Source organism: Eptesicus fuscus, chromosome 12 (genome assembly GCF_027574615.1).
Source record: "Eptesicus fuscus isolate TK198812 chromosome 12, DD_ASM_mEF_20220401, whole genome shotgun sequence".
NCBI lineage: Eukaryota > Metazoa > Chordata > Mammalia > Chiroptera > Vespertilionidae > Eptesicus > Eptesicus fuscus.
The window spans coordinates 14963001-14990765 of NC_072484.1; the positions used below are offsets into that span (position 1 = coordinate 14963001).

The following is a 27765-nucleotide window of genomic DNA, read 5'->3' on the forward strand; positions in this document are numbered from 1 at the left end:
TTGAGTAACTATACTTGTTTCTTCTTTGCTGAAAGAGAGTCTTTTAGGTCATGGTTTTGATCTCTGTTATCATCCGAGCCCCCAAATTGTTATAGCTCTAAGAATAAGCCAGCCAGGTTCCAGGCTGCCTGCGCACCCTGCCTGCTGCTCAGGGAGTAAATAGCGTCACCTTTCAGAGCTCCATGCTGCATGAGGACAAGCTTTCGGACAGTCTTGAAGCACAAGGTCTCTCCTAGAGCATTGAACCCCAGGGGTCCATCCTCACAATACTCACCTCTCCTCATAACACCTGTTCTCATCAAGAGAAGCACCCCAAGAGTGCGCTCATGCAACCCCAGTCAGGACATCCACCTTCTCCAGTGGCAGCAGGACAGTGAGCATCAGAAGCCTTACAAATAGGCAGTGATCGAGATTCCATTTCTATGAATTTATTTTAAGGACATATCAAAGACAATGTGAAAATGTCTAAAATTGGAAGCAACCTAATTGTCATATAATGAGGATTTGGGATGTGGTATATTAATGTAATGAGATGTTATACAACCATTAAATAACTTAGTTATAGGAGAGCATGATATTAAAATGTTTACACAAAAAAAAATGGTTACATGGAAAATTGTATGTTATGTGTATTTTATACAATAAAGTGCTCATAAATATTTTAAGTGAAAAAAAAACAGTTGTAAAATAGAATATAGTAGCTGCTTATTTTTGTATACAAAAAATGGTAACAAGTTCTTTGCTTATATATCGAAATAACAAGTTTGTGTCATTTTTTTGTTAAATTTTGTAATTTTTATTGTATGCTTATTGCATGTAAACTATGGGGGAAATGAATAAGGTATCTGGATAAATTGGAGAGTAATTTCCTTGTCCATTTATTTATATGACTTTTTGGTTGAGTTTCAATTCATTCTGCTCATTAGTAAAAAAAACAACACACACAAAACAACAAATGCAGCCCTAACCGGTTTGGCTCAGTGGATAGAGGGTCGGCCTGCGGACTGAAAGGTCCCAGGTTCAATTCCGGTCAGGGGCATGTACCTTGGTTGCAGGCACATCCCCAGTACAAGGTGTGCAGGAGGCAGCTGACTAACTATCCTTCTCCCTTCCTCTCTGTAAAAAATCAATAAAATATATTTTTTTAAAAAACAACAGCTGCAGAAGGAAATACTTGCAAATATGTTAAAATATGATCCCAAAATTTCAGTAGTACGGATGTCTAACCAGATTACAATGTTGAGATATTAAATAGTTAGACAATAGAAACAGTTTCATTTTGTTTAAGAACTTGATAATTTTTTCTATGAGATTTTTTAGACTATAATGCAAAAATAAGGAGAGGAATGGAACTATTCTGGAAGTGGTAGTCTAAATTTTAAGATGATAGAAACTAGAGGGGAACTCTCGGATGGTGAGACAGTGGAATGAGCCATCCTTGATTCAAGTTCCATTTCCATGAGAAACGTCTTCATCTCTAAACTCTCTCTAAATTGCTTGGTATAGGTCCAGTTATTTTTATATTTTTCACAAATTACACACTTACTCCAGTGTATAATTTGTAGAAATTGGTCACAAATACATTTAAATATACCATCATATCTCTGGTCAGTTCACCAGAAATTTAATTGGGCACCTACCCTGTGCCAAGGACTGTACTAGATGTACAAAAGGTAGAAAGGAAGGGCTCCTTTCCTCAATGTGCAATATTATGTTTAAGGATTTAATTGCAATGTGCCCAAAATCCATCATGGAAGAAGTGGATGAAGGATTTATATGGCCAAAGAGGTTTTGCTAGACAGCTATACACCCTACTAAGCACCCTCAGATTGGTCAGAGCACAAAGTGGGTATATACCCTCACAAAGAAAATATCTAAGTGTGCTCTGCTTAGAAGAAGTTTCTGTTCCTCATAAAGTCTTGTGAGGCGTGTTCTACAGTTCCAGTTATGGAACTACCCAATCTCCTCAGCTGAAAGTGCAGAAAATGAAATATGGGTGGTAACATGGATCTATTCACAATTGTTATCTGTTTAAAATACTTTCAAAGATATATATATATATATATTTTTATTTTCCTTAAGTGGAGAGAACTTGTCAAATAGTATGTTGTATCATGCTGTTAAGTATATCATTTGTCTTGAGAGAGTGATCTCGAGAACCAGACTGCCCTGCTTCAATTCCCCATCTCCTGCTTGGTATGTGTGCTTTTTAAAAACTTCCTGTGCTTCCTTCAACCAACCTCTACGAAGGAGGTGAAGATGATAATACTTGTCTCAGTAGGGTTGTTGCAAAAAGTAAATGAGATCATGTGTAGAACCTTGTTAGAACAGTGACTGACCCCTAGTAAGTTCTCAGTAGGAATTATGCTGGTGGTAGTTGTAAAATAAGATTTGATATCTAAAAATTCTCACTTCTTTAAATTTAAATTTTTATAGCCGTGAAACGCATAAAATTGCAGTGTTTTACATTGCTGAAGGTCAAGAAGACAAGTGTTCAATCCTCTCCAATGAAAAAGGAAGCCAAGCATATGAAGACTTTGTTGCTGGACTTGGATGGGAGGTAATTAATTTTAATTCAGTAGGTATTTATTGACCAGCATTATTTAAAGATGTATATAAACTAGACATTGATTGTATATGTTTTTACAAGAATGTAATGAATTTCACATCTTCTATTAGTTGGTTTTCAGTACTTTATACATTAACTCTTGTTTCCCTTAACTTTCCTCTTAATATTATTTCATTTGTTCTTTATCAGAGCTGCATAGTCAGATCAGCTCAGATCAGCTCACCTAATTATAGACAGTTTGTGGTAAGAGAAGACAAATATAGGCAGAGAAGCAATGGCTTTGGCCACAATATGGAGGATGGAAAAGAAATCAGTAACTTGATGGGTGAACAGACAAAGAAAGAGTTGGATGGAGTCAAAAGTTGGAATGAAAATAGAATATAGTAATCATGATGGTTTAGCTATCAACCTATTTCTCTTGGGTAGATCCCAGGATAATTAACAATGAAAATTTTGTTTGTGCTTCTCTAAATGATACTCTGACAGACAGACATATGTACATTTATATACATGTGTGCATACATATATATCTATCTCCAAAAAGGTAATCTACAAAAAAAATATATTCCCAGAATCTAAAAGAATTTGGAGTAGTTAAAATGAAAATCAGCATATCTGAAATAATTTTTCCCCTTACTACTGTTTTGGTTCCTTGGTTATCTGTGCTGTGAGAAACACTCTGGATGCAGAAGGAAGACTTGTCTCTGAGGGTTGAGGTTAGCAAGGGGACTGATGTGGAGGTAGGGACAGGGTAAGAGTACTTGAAGGTCAAGACAATATATTTTATAAAAGGTCAAGTAGGTTTTGGTCTAAAAGAGTTATTACACTTCCAATAAATCATTGTCCTTACTAATAAGATTACTTCTTTGTCATACAAAATACTTATTATTTAACTAATAGATTTTTTAAAAAATACATTCTTAACTAGCATTTTAAGAAAATACTAACACATTAATTAATTCAGTGTGTATATTGATTGTATTTGGTACAGAGAAGATTCTTCTATTTTTTAAATTGTGTTTTATAGTTGCTTTATTGAAAAAAATACTAATTTATGAAAAAATGGATCTAGGCACTAAGAAGTAAACAGTTATGCCATGGCTTGAAAAAAATTATGACTCATAGACTCTTGGCAGTGTTCTAAATTGGAGCAACTCTTTTTTTCAAATTTAATTTATTGGGGTGATATTGGTTCACAAAATCATACAGATTCATGTGTATTCATTGATCTCTGTGCCAGTACCAGGTTGTTTTGATTACAATGGCATTGTAGTATTGTTTGATATCAGGTTGTGTGATACTTCTAACTTTGGTTTCTTTTTTTTTGTTTTGTTTTTTTCCCTCAAGATTGCTGAGGCTATTGGGTTCTTTTGTGGTTCCACATAAATTTTTGTTCTAGATCTGTGAGATATGCCATTGGTATTTTTAGTAGGAACTGCATTGAATCTCTAGATTGCTTTGGGTAATATGAACATTTTAATGAGGTTAATTTTTTCTATCCATGAACATGGTATATGCTTCCACTTAATTATATTTTCTTCAGTTTCTTTCTTTAGTACCTTATAATTTTCCAAGTATAGGTCTTTTACCTCCTTGGTTAAATTTATTTCTAGGTACCTTATTTTTTATTGTTGCAATAGTAAATGGGGATTTCTGATAATTTATCATTGATTTATAAAAATAGCCACCAATTTCTGAATATTAATTTTGTATTCTGCTACTTTTCCAAATTCATTTATTAGATCTAGTAGTTTTTTAGTGGAGTCTTTAGAGTTTTCTATGTACACAATCATGTCATCTACGAATAATGACCGTTTTAACTTCCTCCTTTTCAATTTGGATACATTTTATTTTTTCTTCTTGTCTGATTGCTATGGCTAGTACTTCAGTACTATTAAATAAGAGTGGTGAAAGCAGACATTCCTGTCTTGTTCCTGATCTTAAGGAAAACACTTTTAGTTTTGCCCATTGAGTTTGATGTTGGCTGTGGGTTTGTCATATATGGCCTTTATTATGTTGAGGTATGGTCCCTCTATTCCCACTTTGCTGAGAGTTTTTATCATAAATAGGTGCTGTATTTTATGAAATCCTTTCTTCTGCTACCTGTCTGGAGCTACCACACTATTTGCTGTTTGTGGCCGAGTCTGTTGGGCCTTGGTGTGCATGGGATGGGCCAATCTGAATATATAAGGGTTAGCTTACTCCACTTAAAGCTGGGAACAGATCTATAAAATGTCTGAGGTTCCCTGAGGTCTGTCGCCATCTGTCAGCTACTATGTCTCCCCCAGAGGTTGCCTGATCTTCCTCCAGAACCTTTTGAAGAATGACTTTAGAGTGGGCCCAGGCTGGCCGAGGTGCACAGACCCTTCCATAGATTGCAAGCTCACTAGGATGGGTGACCAGGGTTGGGAGACAGGGCTAGTGGGTCTCCTACTTGGGGACTGCACAGTCAGGCACCCAGTGACAGCAAAGTGGCTCCTACCACAGAGCCATACTACTCAGTCTCAGCCCATCTCCAACTCTCTCACCCAGGAGGAGCACCCCAGAGGTTCAAGTTGTGTGCAGGCAGCCATCTCCTCTGCAGGACCAGATTTAACAGGGCAGAGCCTCTGGGGCTTGGTAGAACAGATCATAAGAGTACCCTATTGGGCATGGTGCCACTGAGCCTGCAGGAAGGGGCCAAGCATTTCATCCTGGTCCCAGACAGTAGCTTCTGGGGCGACACACCCTTCCCATTGCAGAACTGAGCTTAGCTGGGCAAGGCCACTGGGACTTGGGAGAGCCAATCCAAGCAGTCTCCCATGGAGGAGGTATTGCCTGCAAGCCGGTAGGAGGGGGGCGGGCACTTCTTCTTCCCCTTCCCAGGATAGTGCAGGCTGATTCCAGGGCAAAATCTTCCTTGGGAGACACTCTGAAAATCCCAGCTTTGCTAGGCACTCTGATCCCCCTTGCGGGGCTGAACTCAGCAGGGTGGGGCCACAGAGTGGCTGGGCAGTCCCAGAGATTCAACAGGTGGGTGCCAAGCCCCACTGGCTGTGTGCTGTAGGTGGGAAAGAACGGTCTCTTTTCCAAAGCTACACAGTTCAGTCACACTCTGAGTCTCCACCAAGAGCTTCTCCAGAAAAAGAGCCCCTGTAGGTCCCCACTGGGTGCAGCCAGCAGACCCTACTGAGTACGCGAGGACAGCAGAGTGGTATTGCCAGTAGCTGGAGGATAGGGCAGTGCACTCCCCAGGCTGATGCTGTAACAATAGGAGCGCTTCACCCTGGAAAAGTGGCCTCTGGGTCTCTAGCAGACTCACTTCTCTCCCAGGTGGACTGAATCCCCACTGATTTTCCCCTCCAGATGCTATTTACTGTTTATGCAGTCTCCTCTTCCCATCTCTGTTGCTCTGGTTTAGGGATCCCTGCATGGGGTTGAGACCCCTTGTTCCTGGGGGGAGGGAGTTTTGCAGTCAGGATATCCCTCTGGCTTCTCAGCCACCCACAAGGTGCAGCGGGCCAGCCCTTTCCACATCTCTGCCCTTCTTACCAGACTCTATGTGGCATCTTCTGTCAATCCTTGGTTATAATATTTTCAGTTCAGCTAGCGTGCTGGGAGCACGTGAGTGTAGCTTCCACCTACTCTCCAGCCATCTTAGAATCTGAAACACTTTAAAAGGCAGTTTAGGAATGATTGTTAAATTTTGAACCATCTGTACCTGTTAACACAATATCCTACAGAAACACTGCTTTGAATGCTCCTCTGGTTTGACCTTCAGAAAACTCCATAAAACCATCAGTAGGGAAACTGTGTGTGTGTGTGTGTGTGTGTGTGTATGTGTGTACATACCACTAGCGGCACACACACACACACACACACACACACACACACACACAGAAGCAAAGTTAGACAAATATGCACCAAACTTTTGATAATTATTTTCTTAAGTTGGTAAGATTATGGAACACTCTTATTGTTAATGTTTCTTTAATATTTTAATTTTGTCTGACTTTGTATTACATTTGTTTTCGTCAGAAAACTATAGAAATGAACATAATTAATTTCTTTAAAATGCACTTTCCTTCTTAGTGAGTAAGAAGAGCTAATGTTTAAAAAACACTGTTTCTTTTTCCTCTGTGACCTGGGTCAGGTGGATCTCTCAACCCACTGTGGGTTCATGGGTGGACTTCAGCGCAACGGCAGCACAGGACAGACCGCCCCTTACTATGCTACCTCGACTGTGGAAGTGATTTTCCACGTTTCCACTCGGATGCCATCAGACTCCGATGATTCACTCACCAAAAAGGTAAGCACCCGGTGTGCAGGTGGGCTCTCCTGGAACAGAACACAGGCCATGGATAGCACGCACTGAGACCAGCTAACTCGGGACGCGGCCTCGGTGTCCCTCTTCTCTAACTACAGCTATAGTTAATCTGAAATAGCCGGTGTGGCACTAACTAGATCTAGAAATAGGTGAAAAGCAATCAATCATTTGAGTCTTAAATCCTGAGATTAAGATTTAGGAAGAGTCTTTAATGTTATCACTTTTGGATATTTCCTCACATGCCTGTTAACTGACAGAAAGTGACAGTGTTGACCTCTCCTGTTGGCAAAGGTCATAAGATGTAATGACCCTGAACCAGTGGAGCCCGGAGAAAGCCAGCCCCTCGCAGGCCAGCTGTGCGGCAGTGTGGCAGTGGCTGTGAAGATGGAAGTGCGGTGCGCTGCTGGCCGGGTGTCCCACCTTTGGCACTCTCCTTGTGTTCTCCTTCACGTTGGCCCTGTGAGCAGTTTTCTCTAGAATTCAACGGAAACCTTCCCACCCCCGAGGCGGCTCCCCCAGAGGAACAGGCCTTGTGCTTTCCAATCTGCTGGATGTTCACCTCAGGGGGGCTTCTGTTAGAAGTGAGGAGCACCTGAATGGAAGAGGAATTTCAGTCTGGGAAGGAAGCCTGGAAATCTGACCCACTCCTGTGCGTTTCCCAATGAGAAGAACTTCCACTAGCCTGCTAGTGAGTGGCAGCACCTGGAATTCCTGCCTCACACGCACTCTCTTCCTACAAGGAACTGAGGACAGCACCTGGGTGGGTTGGAAAACGGGTCAATCAGATGCCCACTAAGGCTGGCCCTTGGGTTCTGGTGTGTTTGTGATAGCCACGTCTGGAAATAGGCAGACCTGGGCTCAAGTTTATATCCAGTTACTTTACTAGCCTATGCCTCAGCCTCTTCATCTATTAAATGAGATTTAAAATATAGATTATGCCACAGGGCTGTTGTGAAGTAAATGGATAAGGCCTGTAAAATTGCTTAGCATAGTGCCTGGTGAGATTTCTGACAGTAGCACTCGTCATTGCCCATCAGCGTAATTGATTCTTTTATTCCCCTGTTTTATTAGGCAGATGATTGATATTGGCCGATGGGCCTCACTCTACCCGCTTTCTTCCTTTCCTCTGCGGTTTTGCTTTTTGACTGCTGTAGCGGCAGACCTCTGGACCACGATCATGGTGGCAGCAGTGAGTCTTCCCACGAGACCTCAGCACTCTGGTCTCGGCACAATCACAGACAACTCTCTCCGTCACCGAGTGTCGAGGATGCACAAAGCCTGGTGGGCTTTCACTCCCAGGCCACGTGCTAGCACGGCCTCCCATTGGCCGTGGGCTGGCTCCCACAGACACGGAGGAAGTGCCTCCACGTCTCAGGTTTTGATGGCTGCCCCGCCTGTGGTGTTCTCAGTGAAGGGGACCCTGCCCTCAGAGAATCTATTTCAGATTACCAAGACCCAGGTGGGGTTTACACGTTCGTTTCATTTTAAGTTCCTTGTAAATTGCTGCTATTCTGAAAATGTGTCACCATATTCTATGATTCATGACTGAGAACTATTTTATTAAAAGATAGGCTTATATAAAAAAAATTTTTTAATTGTTTTCTAAGTAAAGTAGGATTGTCTTTTTTGAGAAAAGACATGGTGTTTTCTTGATGAAATGCCATGTGATAGATAATGTTCCAAAGCTTGGCCTGCCTGAAGGATTCCCTACTGTAATAATCAAAATTCAGCTGATACCTTTTGCAGCTCCAAGATTTAGCATCATTAGTGACAAACTCTTTTCATCAGGATGTCTCACAGCTAGACTAAAAATCAGTCACAGGAACAGCAGCCCACCATTTCTTATCTTATTCTAACTAAATTGTCCCTAACAGCTTAAAAATGAGCTGCAAAATTCTAAAGTGATGCATGGTCTCTTCTGCCCCTATCATGGGGGCACTTTGTCAATTCTGCAATCCGGTTGCAACCCCATCCTGAACTCTTGATCCTTCACTGCAGAAATTTGTTAGCTCCAGCTAGATTAGATTTTTCACAGCTAATCTAACTGCTGTAGGGGTTTGCAGAGTGGGGACAGAGCTGTGCTATTGGATTTATCCAATTCATTTGACTCCAGGACTATAATTGCACTTATGTCTTACAAGGCTTTTATAGCCTCAGGCTGGCCAGCCGCATAAAAAACAAATTGGCAGTGATACAGTCCGAGTGAAAAGGGATGAAAGGCCCACATTATCAGTCTCCAGGCAGCACTGTTCTGGCAGGAAGTTTCTTGGTTAATTTACAAATAAAACTTAGATTTTAGGATGGGCACACTGTCAGCTGAACAATGGGGATGTCAGGCCTGACTGTTACTTAGTAAAAGTAGCAGTCGGGCCCGCTGAGGAGCAGGAATTCTTCAATCAAACAGACGACTCCTTCTGGAGCCAGCTGGCGCTGTAATGCAATTAGCCGAGAAAGGAGGTCAGCCTGTTAGGTGTGCACCATGACCAGTGTCACCAGCGCATGCTGCCTGGCAGCAGCGGGCAGAATGGCCCAGGCGGAGGGACTTTAAAACTCTGTCAGGACGAGAAGTGGCAGGAGGTGCACTTGATGTCTTAGGACTTAAGAATTGAGCATTTGCTTTGAGCCTGCTCAGCGCCTGTGCCTTCTGGAGCCTGCTGTGCGATGGAAGCAGTCTCTGGCATAAAGGACAGCTCCAGGACGAGACTCCTCAGTCCTCCAGATTACACACGAGTCCCATCAACTCGACTTGTGTGCACAGAACTTGCTGCTGATGGGTCTCTGATTTAAGGGCCTCTCATCAAAAATTTTCAAAACTCACAAAATATCTCTGTAATGAAATCCCCTTTAAATTGAACAACACTTTGAAGTTTCCAGAGTCTGTGTACTGACAATGCTGACAATAAAGCCAGGTTAATTTATTCATTTTACCTGCTTATATTTTGTCGTGGGCAGAAGTGGGTGTGTTTCTGCTCTTTGCTCCAGATTTATCAGCCAATTGGTCCTGTGGCCTTTGCTCTCAGTTTTGCGAGTTAGTTAGTTAAGCTGTGCCGTGCCCAGAGGTCTGAGGCACGTGGCATTGAAAGCAGCTTGGAGATGATGAATACTGTGTTATTACCACACAAAAGTGGCTCCTCCTTAATTACAGAATTGCCACACTGGGAGGATGGGTCTGTTGGGGGGATGCTGTTCTCCCTTGCTATAGTCCTGAGAATACAGTAGCACACAGAATTAGGAGAGGCCTACTTGGATTATACAATTGAATAACCTAATGTAGGAAAAGGAGAGGAACTGCAAAATTTCAATAACCACTGTGTTACCTCTGAGCTACTGTCTTGCAACGTATGCTTCTGCATCCACAGGAGAGGTCACACAGAGGGTGCTGGCGTTAGGTGGCAGCCCCACATTTCAAAGGCGTTTAGTAGGTGGGTTGATCCTGTTAAGATGCTTGTGCCAGTATTATATCAAGGGGCACAGCTCTCACAATTCATTACCTTCCTCTGGTCTAAATTCCTCCCAAAGTTTCAACTTGATACTATTCATTTTTCCCTTGAAAACATGCCTTTATTGTGCTGCTGGCAATGCTAGCTACCATGTTTTCACTCCAAAAGTATTGCATTTCGGGAGTGTGTTATGAAGTTTTATGAATATTTTATGAAAAAGGAAAAAGGTAAGTTTTAACCTCGAAGGTGGAGATAGAGAAATAGAGATGTTCAGCGTTACTATGAGAACCTACTGTTTATGTAATGGGTTGCTTGCTATCCTTTTAGCTTTTATAGGAGAGAGGGGGAGGAGAAGAAAAAAACGTAGTCATTAATTTTGCATTTAGAAAGTTGTAGATGCCATTAAATTGTTCTGGATCATCGTGACTTGTGGTCTGCACCCACAGTTGCATTAGTCCCGGAGCCCATATTCAGACACAGTGAAATCGTGCGCCCTTTGAGATAGGTACAAAGGTACAGGTTCCAGTCTCTTTTTTAAAAAAAAAAGAGAGAGTGAAGTGTAAGAAGGCATTGTAACAAACCAACTTCCTTTGTAACCTTATAAATGGAAAGGAGGCCATGTTAGGGTCACTTTGGATTTTCCCTTTGTGGTCAAATAGTCTATAAAGAAAATGGTTTTTATACTAGTACTAGAGGCCTGGTGCACAAATTCGTGCATGGGTGGGGACCGGGCCTGCCAGAGGGAGAGGCCATGGGAGGTTGGCTGGCAGGCCCCACCCCAGATTGGGGTGCGGGGGATCGGGGCAGGGCTGGCCGGGGGAGGGGCCTCGGGAGGTTGAGAGGGGCTGATTGGGGCCCCGATCAGGCAGGTTGACCCCCCACAGTACACGTCATAGCAACTGGTCATTGGGTCATTCCAGTTGTTTTCAGTCGTTCCATCATTCCGGTTGTTTAGCTTTTATATATATAGATGTTTTAACGTGTTTTCACTAAATAGTATTCCAAAAGCATCCTTTTATATATATATTTTAAGATAAAAATAAAACATTAGCTTTGAGACAACATCTCTATTAAAGTGCCTCTGAATTTAGTCACTTTTAGGCTTCATCTATTAAATAATCTAGGAAGCAGAAATGCTTTTTTGCAGTAGTTAACAGTGACCTTCTGCAGTGTGAGAGGGCTGAAACCTCACATTTTTGGTAGGTCAGAGGGCCTTCACCAGTCAGCCTTTATGGTTTTAGCACTTCAGTTTTGGTCAACATTTTAACCTTTATAGTCTGGTTTCTTTAGCCACACTTGAAGGCTTACTCATATGATTTCCTACGCTGCTTTCTCAGCCCAGGATGTGAAGTCATCATGCAGGGTTTTATCTCGGGTGTCCTTGCATCTGACAGAGCCTAGCCCTGGAAGAACTCGCAAAGGCTCCTCATTGGAGATAAGTGAAAGCCCCTCAGAAGGCCAGGAGTCTCTGACTTGCTTTTAAATTTTATGGCCTCTCTCTATCTAAAATAATAAATAAGTGGGTTAACCTATTTGAGCTACAACAATACAAGTTGCTTTTGACATAGGCTTCGATAGCCATGAAAAGTAGAAATGGTGCTGAATTAGGAGCCGAGCCCAGGTTTCCAGGCCCGCTTTGCCACCCACTATTCATGCACCTTGAGTAGGTGGTGCCTTCACCTTCCTGAGCCACATTGCCTCCCCCCCTAGATAACATAAAAATTAAACAAAACAATGTGTACGAGCAAACTTTCTATATAGTAAGGCACTCTTTAAATTCTAGGTACTAGTGTTCTTATTACATTTAAGTAATATTTATTAGTTTCTTAAAAATAATTTATACTAGTACATACTTCTTGGGGGGGGGCTTAATTTTTTTTTTTATTGTTCAAGTATTACATATGTCTTCTTTTTCCCCAATTGACCCCCTCCCCGCCACTCCCGCCCCACCCCAAGACAAGCCCCCACCATCCCAGTATCCATGTCCATTGGTTATGCTAATATGCATTCATACAAGTCCTTTGGTTGATCTCTTAACGCCCCCCCCCATGCACTCCCACTATACATACTTCTTAACCTTTTGCACTCGGATGTCGAGTGTGACTCGACACGGTTAGCATCGGTAGCAGCTCGAGAAAAAAGCAAGCGAGTGCAAAGGGTTAAAGGTTTATCACAAGTCTAGTTTTTATGCATTTGGGAACAATTGTGTTATAATGGCTTATGTTCTCTTATATTCATACTAGAGGCCTGATGCATGAAATTCATGCAAGAGTAGGCCTTCCTTCCCCCAGCTGCCGGCACCAGCTTACCTCTGGCACCCGGGACCCGGGCTGGCTTCCCTCCAGCCACTGGCAGGCACCCGGAACCCAGGCTTCCCTCACAGCCTCGGCTTAATCCAAGAGGACTTCCGATCTAATTAGCATATTATGCTTTTATTATTACAGATTTTTTTCTTAATAACCATTAAATTCTTATGAAGCTCTACCATAATATGGAGTAAAAAACTCATGTTGTTAATTATTTATAGACATGCTCAGCAATATAAAGCATGAGGCTTTGATGCAGGAGTAAAATTTAATTTTTAAAAATCCTTGAAAAGGTCTTTTCCCCATCCAGCCATAATGTGCACTTATGGGCATCATCTTAGTACCAATGTGTCTCATAGAAGGTGAGCTGTGTTTTCATGCCCTGGTGCTCTTCCAAATCCCCATAGAGGACATTGGCGTTGCAGCCATTTTTGGTAGTGAAATATTTTTACATCTGAGTGTTATAATTCAATTTGTAAGCCATGACCCCTCATAAACTGCTTGTATTACTCTGATTAATAAAGAGCCAATTTTCCATTGCAGCTTCGTCACTTGGGGAATGACGAGGTGCACATCGTCTGGTCTGAACACTCCAGGGACTACCGCAGGGGTATTATCCCAACTGCCTTTGGAGACGTTTCAATCATTATTTACCCAATAAAGAATCACATGTTCTTTATCGCGATAACGAAGAAACCAGAGGTACATTTTCACATTATTGTCCGACTGTATTAACTGACTCATACAACATTTGCCATATGATTCACTGTTATTAAAAAACAATGATATAAATATGTTAAAGGGGAGTTTTTTCCAAGTGGTAAATGGCTTACATGTATCTGAATTATACATGCTATAGGAATCAAATATGAATTGGGATTTTCAAAGAATCTTTCATCATGAGCACAGAATTTCATATATTATTACTTAAACTGATTTTTTAATTGTTTTAAATGTATGATTTTAAAAATGTCTCAAATTTTTAAAATTTTGTAATTAAAAATATACTTTTAAATTTCTGGCATATTGATTAATAATAAGAATTGAACAAACCCCATATCACATCTAGCATTTGTGGATGACTATGGTTGTAGAATTTAGCCTTGCCTAATGGACAGGCACTGCTTGCCAAGCCTCTAACTGTTGCTAATGGGGGGGGGGGGGGGCGTCAATCCTGAGGATTATGGGCATGTCCATGAAGAGGCTGGGCTTCTGTAGCACAGCCCATGTGATAACTTTTAACAATTGAAGCACCTTGCCACAGAATCAATTCAGCCATGCCACATGGTATTGATCATGGGAAAGGCTGGAACAATCCAATGGCTATGTACAATGTACTAAATTGGCTGCAGTTTTGATCCTTGCCAGGTCTTTAGTGGTACTTCAGGAGTGCTTTATATAGTGAGGTGTTTTTGTTTTAGAGTTATTAATTTGCACTCGGATGTCGAGTGTGACTCGACACGGTTAGCATTAGAATAAAGGAATCGAGAAAAAAGCAAGCGAGTGCAAAGGGTTAATAGAAGGGTTTTTTTAAGTGTATTAATTAAACATTTAGTGTATTAAGTCATTCCTCCTCAAGAAAATGACTTGTACTTAAGCTTGATATTAAAAATAATCTTAAATTACATTCTAAACTATTCTTCTAAAGGAGCTAAAGTTACCATTCTAAATACTCAGTGTTTTTAAGCTTTAAAATAATAGGTAACTGAGATTTACTGGGGTATATAACCTAATCTAAACTGTTAAAGTCGGGAGAATTAAGTGAGCTAAAAAATGAAAGGTGCTTCAAACAGTGCCTGGCCCAGAGTAAAAGCTATTTAACTATTAACTATTAGTGTTAGTTGTTATTATTATCATTATTATCATTATTATTATTATTATTATTATTGCTGTTACTATTTTTTGTTATATGAAAATAGAATAAATAATAAACCCTAAGTTTAACAGATTATTTCTCAGACTAGGTACAGGGTTATTTCCCAGACTAGTCACGAATTCAGAAAAGTTCCCCTCTGGCTGGTGAGAAGCCTGACATAAAGGGAGCTTTCTTTTCTAGTCAGGGAGCGAAGATGCCAAAAGTTTTTCATATTAAATATTTCTATTATCTTTGATTTAGGTTTCTGCATATGTGAAGTTTTCTCTCTTTTTTTTTTTTTTATAGGGAAATGCTCTTAGTGCTAGTAACATTTATGTTTATCCATAAAGAGTACTTCAACTTTAAGAATTAAACTAAAAATTTTAGTATTAGACAATCAATAAATTTATTATCCAGTAACTTTCAAAACTGGAAAATGTGTTTCTTTAATATTTAGTATGGATTAATTGGTTTTATTAGTTCATTTTCAACATGGCATTCTAAAATGTCACTTAATGTTTTAAAAATGTTGCCTTTATTTCTATAATATATAAAGAACATAAAAGATATTATACTTATAATGCATGGAAACAAGTAACATACCTTTTTAATTTTTTTTAATGTATTTAAGTTTTAAAATTTGGTCATGAATTCTGACAAGATGAATTGAGCAAATCGCATTCTTAATATTTCAATTCAAAAAGCCTAAAGGGAAGAAGAGAATAATGGCCAACTGGAAATTTAGTGTTATCCCTACATTTAAAGTACAAACCATTACAATGTAATAAAATTAATCCAGACATTTCCAGGGCAAGTGTGGCTGACCTTTTGTTCACCAACCACTGACCCCAGGGTGAATGCAAGAGGCTTGTGGAGGGAAAGTCTGTTTGTTTGGCTTCAGTCCCTGGTATTTAAATTGCATTCCCTAATCAAATGAAAAGGCTGTCCTCTCTATCAGGTTACAGAATCCATGGCAACATTTGGCCTTTTATATCCATAATGTTAGCCTTTTTGTTTGCATCTAAGTAGAGACACCTGGAGCAATGTTAACATTAACCGATTTAGCATTAATAGCTTCATTATATAAGAATTTCTGATCAGATAGCTGTTACTTTTGTTATATTGCTTCAGCTTGTATTATTGTCATTTTTTATCTCCCTGCTTGGCAACCAGGCAATGATTTGCAAATTTTTTTGTCTTGATTAATTAAGCAATATAATTATCAGTAACCGTGATGCAGTCTTTGCTCAACAAAGCTTCTGGGAGAAAACAATGGTCAGTCTGTTAGTGTGAATGCATTCCACGCGTCCCAGATGCATGAGGATATTATGGACAATGAGGGGAAAGGCCGCCTGTGAGCGAGGACAAAGGGTGCCACGCAGACTCGACACACTGCACATACCGCCAGGGACATGCTGCGGGCTCCCTGGGACACAGACGTCTCGTTAGATTACAGCTAGTCAGCAGAGATTAATTCTCAGCCATTTGGTGCAATAATTTACCCATTCCCTAGTCTTTTAACTTGTGCTCCTTACTATGAAAGTGAAGGCTTTGTGCTCAGAAGGTTTATTTATTTAACCTTGCCGATGTTTAGGGATCTCCACCAAAAATCATTATTTTTGCTTAGAAATTGTAATGATGCAGCTGCTGAAAGTTGAGGAATATCCCTTTTAGGAGGGTGGGATATGTACAAATTTCAAAAATTCTAGATAGAGTCAAAGCCATTCTTTCAGCACGTGTATATTTCATCTGAATACAGTGTGACTCAGTGGTCTAAGTACCTTTATTTTACTGGTCTCTGGGAAGCCATACTTCTCTCTAAAAATAATTTTAATCCTTTTTTAGGAGGAAAAGAAATCTCATCAGTACACAAAAGTCCTGCTCATTGGACAGAGTCATGCATATTCAAAATTGTACTCTCATTCATTCGGCCTCATTAATAGTGTATGTAATAATGTAGGGCTATTTGTAATACAAGCTCACAGACAGCATTGCTTTCAAGTCCTTTGAAATTTAACATATTTTGCTTTTTCATTCCATACACTTCCCTTAAATATACAAATTATGTGTCTGGCAGAATCCACCACCTCTTACACAGCATTTGCGAAATGGTATGCTGAAGAAGTATGGGTGTGCTTACAGTGAGCATAAAAAACCCTCACGCATAAAAGGGCCTGCTCACTTCTTGAGCTTTTTATTAAAGTTTTTAAAGAAGAAAGAAAGAAATAAAAATCAGTGTGCTTAGCAACATCATTTCACTGTGAAATTACTTTCAGAGTAAGTCCATCTCTACAAATATCGACACAGTAGTCTTTGTTTACAGAAAAGAAATGTGCTATTGTCAGACTTCTGTTTTTTTCTACTTTCATTACTAAGTTGGCAGTCAGGGAAGACTTGCATATGAGTGATTTAAAGGGTTTGTTAAAATGTCCAATTTGTTCTGCAGAAAGGTGATTCATAAAGCTCCTACATTGCAGTCAGTATCCGTATTGCTTTCCTTCTTCCAGTAAGTGACAGTAATATTGATGTTCAGAACACCTATTTTTATGAATTTGTGAAAGTAAGTTTTAGCGCTTTGGGCATGTTTATCTCCAGGCACGTTAGTGACTGGTGACTGTCGGACCAAAGGGTAGACATGTTGAAGCAGCCTAGCCCCGGAGCAGCTAAAAAAAGAGGAAGCTTCGTGAAGGATTCTCCTGATCACCTCAACCAGAGTGTCAGTGTTGTAATTGAAAAACAAAGTAGGCCAAAACCGGTTTGGCTCAGTGGATAGAGCATCGGCCTTCGGACTGAAAGGTCCCAGGTTCGATTCCGGTCAAGGGCATGTACCTGGGTTGCGGGCACATCCCCAGTGGGGGGTGTGCAGGAGGCAGCTGATCGATATTTCTCTCTCATCGATGATTCTAACTCTATCTCTCTTCCTTCCTCTCTGTACAAAATCAATAAAATATATTTAAAAAAAAACAAAGTAGCATGTCCTCCGCATGCTGCTTTACTCAGCCCTGGTAGATGTGGGCATGGGAGAAATAGGGAGGATGATGTAATCATTTCTCAGAAGTATAGGCAGGAGAGAGTAATCGTTTGGGAGATGGGACCCCAAAGTTCCAGCTCCAGTGCTGCCGCAAGGGGGTGGGCATCTTGGACAGATCTCTCCATTTCTGTGGACCTCAGCTTCCTGTCACATTCAGGTTGGGTTCCAAATTCTCTTTACAGTCTTTTCAGGGTCCTAAGTGCCCCTTCAAGGCTGGATGTTCTCATTCCTAAGTGCCGATCTTTTCCTAAGTTGTCCCAACCCACCAGGCTGCTTTTGAGGTAGTATCTGGATCCCTTGCAGACTCGAGTGAGTGTGTATGTGTCCCTCTTCAGCTAGCCCAGGGCCTTCACCTGGAACAAGTGCCCAGAAATGCTGGGTAAGACGAATTAATGCACCAGAAGTCACAAGACCTTTTGCACCTGTGAGTCCAAGAGGAGCCAGTGTTGGTACTTGTGTTTGAAAGAAAATCTTTAACTAGTGTGGCTTTATTATATAGGGAGTGTGTTTGACTCCAACAAGCATGTCAAACTCAAAGGCTAACACGGGCCAAATAAACAAGGTTTAAGTTTATGTGGGCCGCAAATAAAACAAAAGCTTCAATTTTCATAGAAGCATAGGTTTATTTCGATAGAGGCATGTTGAATACAAAGGGCTGAAATAAATGAGTAATCGTTAATATAAAATAATAGAACATTTTAATAAAAAATAATATTTTTTCTTGAACATTAACTTACCAGACACTGAATAAATGCACAAATTAAAAAGCGTAACGCAAATAAACCTATTTTTCTTGTTCTCCGAAAGCGAAATATTTCCTGTTGCGCACACCAGACAAGTCAGTACAAGACTAGTGACGTGGCAATCGGCTGCTAAAATATCCGCTGCTGGTATTAGTGGAGAGAAATGGTGCGCCTGTGCGTAAGGCGCGTAAGGGAAATGAATGCAACACGACTATAGTAATCAGTCATTATCGAACGTTGTAGTTTGTTATTAATAATCATGTATAACAGGATATTGTAAAAATCAAGTCACGAAATTTTTATTAAAAGGTTTCTTACACACCGTTATATTGGCTGGGCCACAAAAATATTCGTTGTGGGCCGTAAGTTTGACATGCTCGGACTATTACATGGTTGTGTAAATTTTTATTTCAAATGTGCAGTTTTCTTAAGTATTTATCTCAACACCAATAAAATAACCTTTTTGAGATTAAATCATACACTTTAAAATACTCTGGGAAATTCTTGGGGAAAGTGAGTTGTTAACTTTTGAATAGGTAAAGAATCATTTATTTTGAAAAGATAACTGAAAATAACCAGAATTTACTAAAATACATTATTAAGTGGGTTACTGCAATTTGTTCTGTTGTGGTAATTTGTTATTATTTTTAGTAAAGGAATGTCATTGAGAATTTGGTGAAAAGGCAGCTGTCATTCGCAGATGTTACATCAAAATCAAATTTATTGTCTAATTTGTTGCCACTCCTAATTAGAGTAATTCTCTGGATACAAGGGATTTATGTTGTTTCTTTTGTCCAGTTTTTGAAAGATTATCTGATTCACCCACAAGCAGTTGCCAGAAAATAATAAAGAGCATTTATATATAAGATGAGCTTCAGGACAGATGGAAAAAATCTATAGCCTATGATTAACTACTACCTCCTGCTTTAGCTTTCATAACAATTTGGCCATTGAGAATCACTGCTCAGTTGATCTTCCTCAAGAGTTGACATTGTTTTCCCCTTTTTTAGTTGGTCTTTGATATATACATCTTATTCTTTGCCTTCTCCTCCTTCCTTTGGCCAGCCAGAGGCAGGGTGTGAATGTACACCGAGTGGCAAATGGTAGATCCTGCTTCCTATCAGAAAGCAAGACAGCTCTCATCGTCTACCTCTGAGTACAAAATGTGACTTTGTTCTCAATAAATGTTAATCCTATTACTGCTATTTCTCATTATGATGCCCATTCATATTCTTCCACATTTTTGTGATCATACAACTGTTTTCATAGCCTCACAACTCTTTTTAACCATCTCTACTCACCCTAGCCGGTTTTGCTCAGTGGGTAGAGCATCGGCCTGTGGACCAAAGGGTCCCAGGTTCGATTCCAGTCAATGGCAAGTACCTCAGTTGCAGGCTCCTCCCCAGCCTAGGCCATGGTCAGGGCACATGCAGAAGGCAACCAATTGATGTGTTTCTCTCACATTGGTATTTCTCTCTGTCTTTCCCTCTTTCTTCCACTCTCTCTAAAAACCAATGGAAAAATATCCTTGTGTGAGGATTAAAAAAAATAATAAAACACAAAATAAATAAACCATTTCTCCTGAAACAACTTTATTCATAGAATTGCCCTCCTATTTTCTTTCATCTTTTTGATGTCTGCTTTCCTAAACTATAGAGTACATATCTCTTGTACGAATTTGCCCCCAGAATTAGAGAATTTATCCTTAGATGTATTTTCTGTGCTATATCTGAAATTCATTAGTTTGTTTTTTGTTTTCTGCATGAATCCTGTCACACAGCTTCGCCTTTGGGCGGCTTTCACTGGACATCATAGGAGGAAGTGCACTTATTTTTTTCTAGGACTATATTTTATTTTATTTTTTTAAATATATTTTATTGATTTTTTATAGAGAGGAAGGGATAGGGATAGAGAGTTAGAAATATCAATGAGAGAGAAACATCGATCAGCTGCCTCCTGCACAACCCCCACTAGGGATCGAGCCTGCAACCAAGATACATACCCCTGACCGGAATCGAACCCGGGACCCTTCAGTCCATGGGCCGACACTCTATCCACTGAGCCAAACAGGCGAGGGCTAGGACTATATTTTAAATAAACTCTTTTTTTCAGTGTGGTATTGCTAAAGAGAGAAGGAAAGGATTATTCTTTCTTATTTGTTTGTTGTCATTGTTACTGGAACTAGGCAACAGTGAGTGATTTAGAAGATGAGGACTCGTTCCTTGATTTTTCTCCTTGGAGTTACGATGCCCACTCCCCCAGTACTGCGTTAAGGAGGAAACACTCCGTTGTCATCACTTGTAGAGCTAAATCCCATCCTTCTTTGTTCCCATTTGAGTTTCCTCAGATCTGACTGCTTCCTCTGTACTGTAGGCACTAATCTCAAAACAGCTTTGCCCAGTCTTTGCAGTTTTTACATCTCTGTGTTTTAACTGTGGAGCCCTTTTCTCAAATCCACCAAACAAAAAAAGAGATGTTGCTACGGACACCTGCTCAGGACACGAGGGCCACGCCTGTCACTCTTTCTCTCTGACCTTTCAGCCATCTCCATGAAGTAAAAGACAGACAGTCACAACAGATCTTGTTCTAGGAATGTGAAGAGAGGCACATATTTGGTTACTGTCTAGCCCTCAGAGCCTGGGGAGCTGGAGGCCTTCACTCAGTCATTCAGGCAGCATATATCTATTGAGGCTGCTTCATGCCAGGTCACTGTGCCCAGTAATATAGATCTTATAATTGTCGTGGCTAATTTATGTCTTTTTATTTCCATATAAATTTAGAATAAGCTTGTCCATATCTATAAAAAGAGCTTACTAGAATTTTTATTTGGTTTGTGCAGAATCTGTAACTCAATTTCAGAAGACCTGATATCTTACCAGTATGGAAACTTCCAATCCGTGAACATTGTACATCTTTCCATTTATTCAAGTTGTCTTTCATTGTAATTATAGATGTCTTGCAGAGCTTTTGTCACATTTATTTCTAAGTATTCGATGCTTTTGATGCTATCACAAACAGCATTTTTAAATATTATTTTTCCAATTGTTAGTTGCTAACATTCAGAAATATTGGTTTCAAGGAAATATTGTATCCTGTGATCTTTCAAAATTTACTTATTAGTTCTAGTTAACTTCCTTTGGATTTCTTGTGTGCACTATCATATTACCTGTGAATAAAAATAACTTTACTTCTTTTGAATCTTCAAGTTCCTTTTTTCTTTTTCTTATTTTTCTTTATTATAATAACAGGGATCTTCAAAATGTTGAATAGAAGTGAGCCTTTTCAAATCTCAGGCTGAAAACATTTAATATCTCACCATTAATTATAATATAATACTTTTTTCCTTTAAAATTTTATCAAATCTATTCCCAGATTGCTGGGAAATTTTTTATATCATGAATTTTTATCCATGCTTTCTTTATATCATGTAGTTTATCTTCTTTATTCTGTTAATATAGTAAATTGCATTGATGAATTTATGAATGTTAAATCAACCTTGCTTTTTTTTTTTAATGGAAAATACCACTTGGTCAGGATATCTTTTTTGTATATTGCTGCATTTGATTTGCTAACAATTTGTAAAGGTTTTTTACATCTTTGTTGTGAGATGTAGTCCATAGTAATCTTATGTAAGTTCCTATGGGCAAATACGACCTTTCACCATTGGATCCCAAGACCCTCCCCTGAGACCAATAACAGAAAAAGTGTTCTACAGATTGTCCTTGACACAAGTCAGAAGACATAGGCTGGAGACCCATATTCATTCATTAATCTAAATTATTTAAAATGTTCATTAATTTACTTATTCAACAGGTATTTGCATTCTAACCGTATGCCAGGTACGGTGCTACTTACTGGAGTTTTTGCTCCTCCATCTCCAGCCACTCCTTCTTAATCTTCTTTGCAAATTCTTCCTCATGTCTCCAACCTCTAAACATTGGAGGGCCACAAAAATATAGTCCTTGAACCTCTTTTTGTGCTCATCTGATTATCCAATCTTGTGACTGTAAGCCCCATCTATAAATTAATAACTCTGTAAATCTCTACCCTGAGCCCCTCCCTTGATTTCTAGCCTGATATATATTCTGCTGATTTCATACATTACCACTGGAAATCTAATAGGCATCTCAAACTTAGCATGTGTAAAATTGGGCTAATGACAACCCCCTCCTCCCGCCTCCCCCCCACCACACACACTCAATCTTCTCCATTTCAGGAAAAGGTGGCTCCCGCCTTCCAAGTGCCAGACTACACAACCATGGCATTATCCTTGACTCCTTTTATTTTTTTTTTCTCTTAAACTTCATTAATAATCCTCAGAGAATCCTGTCAGCTCTACCTTCAAACTATATCCAGAAACCAGCCACCTCTTCCCATTTCTCCTGCTACCATTCTGTTCCAAGTCATCATCATCTCTTGCCTGAATTATTCAGTAACTTCCTAACTGGTGTCCATAACTTTCCCAAAAATAACAGCCAGACAGTACCTTTAAAATGTAGGTTAGATCATAACTCCCAAGGCTTTCTTTTTACTCAGAGCAGAAATCTAGAATCCTTAAAATTTCCTACAAGGCCCCTATTACTACCTGTCCAACTTTATCTCCTTCTGTTCTTTTTCTTGCTCACACAGTTGCAGCCCTGTGGCTTCTCCCCTGTTGCTTAGCCATACTAATTCCACTCCCACCACAGGGCCATTGTGTTTGCTGTTCCTCTGCCAGGGGGAGGACATCATAGCTTGGAGATCATTTCCTCACTTCTATCAAGTCTTTACTGAAATATCATCTTATGCTTAAAGCTCTCCCTGGCCATGTGATCTAAATTTGGAGAATTTCCCCCCCTCAAAAAGAGATCTATTGCTCTTCCCTGCTTTATTTTTCACCTTAGCACCTTTACTTCATATATTTTATGTATTTGTGCTATTTATTCTCTGAAACTTCCAATAAATTCTAAGCCCAGTGAAATCTGGATTTTTTTTTTTATTATTCACTGCTGTGTTCCTAGTGAATAGAATAGTGTCTGTCACATACTAAAAGGTTTTGAGTGAGTGAATGAGCAAATGTGAGAGTGAATAAATACAAGAGTTACAAGACAGACCCAATCCTTGACCTCATGATGCTGCCAATCTCTACATTAGTGAATGGAGTCCAGTTTATGAACTTCTGATGAGAAAAAAAAAAGTGAGAGAGAGAAGGAAAAAAAATCCAAAAAAGGCAGACACCAAAACTTCATGGGTTGCCCATATATAGAAGTGGGTCCAGTGAAGGAAAGCTGAGCCTCTGTTAAAAAAGAAAAAGAGGGAAATGAGAATAATGCAAATCTTGGAAGCAGAGAAAAAGAAGGTTGAAGAAGAATGAGGACTGTGTCTAGTTGCTAACAGGAATAGTCATCATCTCTATTAATAGTTAATATAAATCAAGATCCATGCAGAAATTTTTCCAGTTCCAAAATTGTCTTCGGAAGGATGCAAAGCTGGAGGTATGCAGTGAGATGAGGCGGCTTATTGTGAATAATCCACAGGATGTATAGGCACTCAAAAGGAATAATGCCTTTCTGTAAATGGCAGCATGAAACAAAAGAATAACCTGGTAACAATTTGTCATTAGAAGCTTTGCTAAAGATAAAGAGGCCATCGTAGAGGAGCATTGTGGAGCAATCCTTGTTGGCTTGATTCGAAAGCCCCCAACCTGTGTCCCGTTAAGGTCAGCATTTATTCTGTGGGCGACAAGCCTTCATGGTCGTGGCAGGTCTGAGACACCCATTGGTGGTTCTCCTATCTTCGGTTTGACTTTAACTGTTGTTTTTTGTTTTTTTTTTTTAATTGATTTTCTGTTTTGAATCCGCAGGTTCCATTTTTTGGGCCTCTGTTTGATGGAGCCATAGTGAGTGGGAAGCTACTGCCAAGCCTCATATGTGCCACGTGCATCAACGCCAGCAGGGCCGTGAAGTGCCTCATCCCGCTCTACCAGAGCTTGTATCTTTTTGCTTTAAATATGCAACTTATTAACTATCCCAGAATCCTGGCAGTTTTTCATCAGAGGTAAGTATTAACAACTGGGCTGAAGAGGGAAGAGAAAACGGTTTTCAGTTTGTGTTGAAATAACATTAGTATGATTTTTATATCATTTGTTAATTTATATTAACTATAATAATTCCATGTTGCAATAAACTTAGAGGTCGTTGTTGTTTTTTTCATAATTTAGTCACCTAAGTTTGCACTAAGAAGCTGTGACTAAAGAGATGCTTATATATATGTTCTCGGGTATTTTCCTCAAGTTCAGTCTCCTCCTGCGTCCACCCCCATTTGTTGCAGTCTGTTGTGGGGTCACTCAGAAGGCCTACCAGAAACCAGTAGCAAATGAAATGACTCTAATAAATCAAAGAGTGTGGCAAGTGCCACCAGAGAGTACAAACAGCAGTCGAGGAAGAGGTCAGAGGCAGGAGAAGTCGCATCCGGTTGGGAGGACAGGAAAAGGTGTCCTTAACCAAGTTGCATTTGAACTCATCAGTTGGAATGGCTAGAAATTCTTTTGTAATTTTCCCAGATCATTACTGTCACTCCTCTAATTCTTGATCTTCCCTAAAAACAGAAGAAATTTCACTTTTGTAATTTTTATCAAACGTTAATTGGCATGCTGCCACTTTAAAATCCAGGCATGATCTCTGATTATAAGAAAAAGAAATTAAGGTGACTTCATAAAATTGCTGTAAAAGGCACCTAATCTCATAATAAACCTTTGTTTCTAACTGGTATTGATAATGATTATAAACAGATTGCATTTGACCTAATTCTCTCTATTTCTCCCAACCTAACCATAAGTGATATGTCACTGGAGGTTGGAGGTGAGGGGTGAGTGAGAAATACCATGTGTGAATAGATACAATTTATGAAAAATACCTAGCTTTAAAATCCTGGTCACTTCATTGACTGATATTCTGTCTTTAGATTCAAAAAAAGTACATATGCCATGTGGCAAGTTGGAATTATCATAGAAATTAGAAGTAGAAAAGAGCTATTAGGTCCCATCTGGTCCCTCCCCAGGGGCCAGGGTAGCATTATTCCCTTCAGCATGCTCCCTGATGCTTTGTTCAGGCTGGTGGTGGGTGTTTGGGAGATGGCATTCTTTGCAGTGATTTCTACAGCACTCTAGACTTAATCTTATGGCTGGTATACATTCAGCCTTCAGCAAGGAGTTTTTATTTCGCATGCTGTTGAAAAGAGGTCTTGGCAGAAATGAGAAAGACCTATTCTGCAATCGGTTTGTCAGTTTGCATGTCAACTAGGATGCGTGGGACACTCATCCATCAAATATGTTGAATCAAGGCAAGAAAATTATTTGCAAACAAAAATTCCGTTTTGTATAAGTCCATTTTGATTTTTGTCACGTCACCTTCTCCACCTATCTAACATCTCATTATAAAATACATGCTTTGTTATTTTGTTGAACATTGCAGATGAGGTTCTTGCCCTGTGCTTCATAGAAAAGACAAAGAAGCTAATGAAGTTCTGTAAATCAGCTAAATGGGAGGAAGGTGAATATGGGGGAAAGTCCTCATCAGAGAGAGTGTGTACACTGAGGTTAGAGGGATGAGAGAGAAGCTGTGCCCGGGCAGCAGAGCAGCATTTTGGCAGGACACTTAGCAAGTACAAGGTCAGAGTGTTTGCAAGTGGTAAATTTGTGGGGGTTTTTAGGATTTTCTATATGGTCAAGTCCATCAGGATGCTGTGACACATGTAAGAGCAAGTTTTCAGCAGAGATGGTTTTCTGGGTGGTACCTGAGGAAGCCTAGCTTCCATAACCCTTTAATCTCATGGCCTGCCTTGTACGTTCTATTCTGAGTACAGCATCAAGGCTGCCTGAGCCAGGGCCTCAGGTAGAGAGGAAGTGTAGGAGCCAGGCACATGATCATGAGGGTAAACAGTATTTATTGTGTCCGATGATTTGTCCAATGATGATGTTCAATAGGTTAGGTGTTTTATTAAATGCATTTTCACTTAACGATGGGTTTAAATTCCGTTGTAAATCGAGGAACATCTGTACATGGAAGTAACACAACTAAGGCTACATAGGGTTCCTTGGTTATTCATGTGAAGTAAGACACCCTTATTTTTTTCTGCATTCAAAGCCAGACCTGGTTCAGATGGAGCTTGTGGCCTCTCCGGGTAAGCAGGTCTCCCGCTTACTCAGCCGTAGACAGTACCACACTTCCCAGGTGCTTCCTTTGGGTCATTCCAAGGTCACTGCAAACTCTAGGCATAACTAGTATTCTGTGCTCATAGGGCAAGGGGCAAGGAACCAGCAGACGACATACTATGTGTATCTCCTCTGCCCGTGTGTATACTCTATTGTCTCATCAGACTGAAAGTGCAGAACACAAAATCAAAGGTGAAATTATTAGGAATTTCAAGGTGGCAGCAGCAGAACATTAAACCAAGCAGGGCTTGTCATAAGCAGCTGCTCAGTCACAGGCCCATGAAGCCCGTCTGGAGCCCATTCTGAACAGCCCTCTAACCACTACCACCACCCCCAGTATGAGTTGGAGAACTCTGGACCTGGAGTTTATTAGATTTGATTCTCCTTCCTAAAGCTGACAGTATATCCCTTGGCAAAACTGTATTGATTTATGAACTAAGACCCTTTAAGGTATAAAGCAGCTTGTGTGTATGGCCCTAGAAGACACAGTTCATTTAAGAGAGCAAAAATCTGAGAAAGAATTACTATTACAGTTTCCCTAGAATTAGATATAGTAGTGGGTATTGGCAAAGAAAGGGACATTACTTTGTCAACACGGGCCATTTATATGGACACTGCTGTGTCCTCATTTTGTTTCTGATATTTAGATTGCAATTGTTAAGTAGAACATTGCCAAACTGCTCATTTCATCAAAATGTCATTCGCTTTCTAGGTATCCAGATGACTGTTTTGTGAGCAAAGGGCATGCTGTTTAGTTCAGATGTTCTGTAAATCCTTTGTACTGACCATAGAGAGCTAAGCATTGAACCTGTTAATGAAGAGGCAGTGGTGTTAGTTTGCAGTAGTTGTTTGTCTCCAGCTAATGATGATGCTTAACTGCCTTGAATAGTGTCAGTTGACATTCAGTCTTGCATTTAACTAGAAGTAGAAATGTGGGCAGTTCCATATCAATTTTGTTTAGTAATATTCAAGAAAATACAGCATTATTAAGCAGAGGCCTGGGAGCATTGTTGGGATGAATATGCCTTTGTTTTTTGTAAATCTTAGGATCTTTTTTGAGCAGTAAATCTAGCTTAGAACCTATATCAAAGGAGTTCTTATTTGATGTACCCTTGGCTAAATGATCAAAAAATTAGAACGGTGTGGTGAAGGCTCATGGGAAACTGCAAAATACCATTGACTTACATGATCCAAAAACATCAACACAGTTGGAAAGTAGCCTCAGTCACAGTTCAGCCTAGCCCCTTTGTTCCCTCTGGGTTTTCTGGTAACTTCCTTGGCGGGCTAAATCCAATCTGTCCAGTGGAGCCTTCGAACTGTGGCC

At 39.9% G+C, this 27765-nt stretch overlaps 1 protein-coding gene across 1 annotated transcript in view; it reads left to right on the plus strand.

Moving 5' to 3' along the window:
* Positions 1–27765, plus strand: part of RALGAPA2 (Ral GTPase activating protein catalytic subunit alpha 2) — a 288867-nt gene that overhangs the window by 183109 nt on the left and 77993 nt on the right. Inside the window, exons 34-37 of the mRNA XM_028144951.2 lie at positions 2437–2560; positions 6702–6857; positions 13165–13323; positions 24093–24220. Of these exons, the coding sequence (XP_028000752.2) occupies positions 2437–2560; positions 6702–6857; positions 13165–13323; positions 24093–24220 (567 nt within the window). The remainder of the gene's footprint in view (positions 1–2436; positions 2561–6701; positions 6858–13164; positions 13324–24092; positions 24221–27765) is intronic.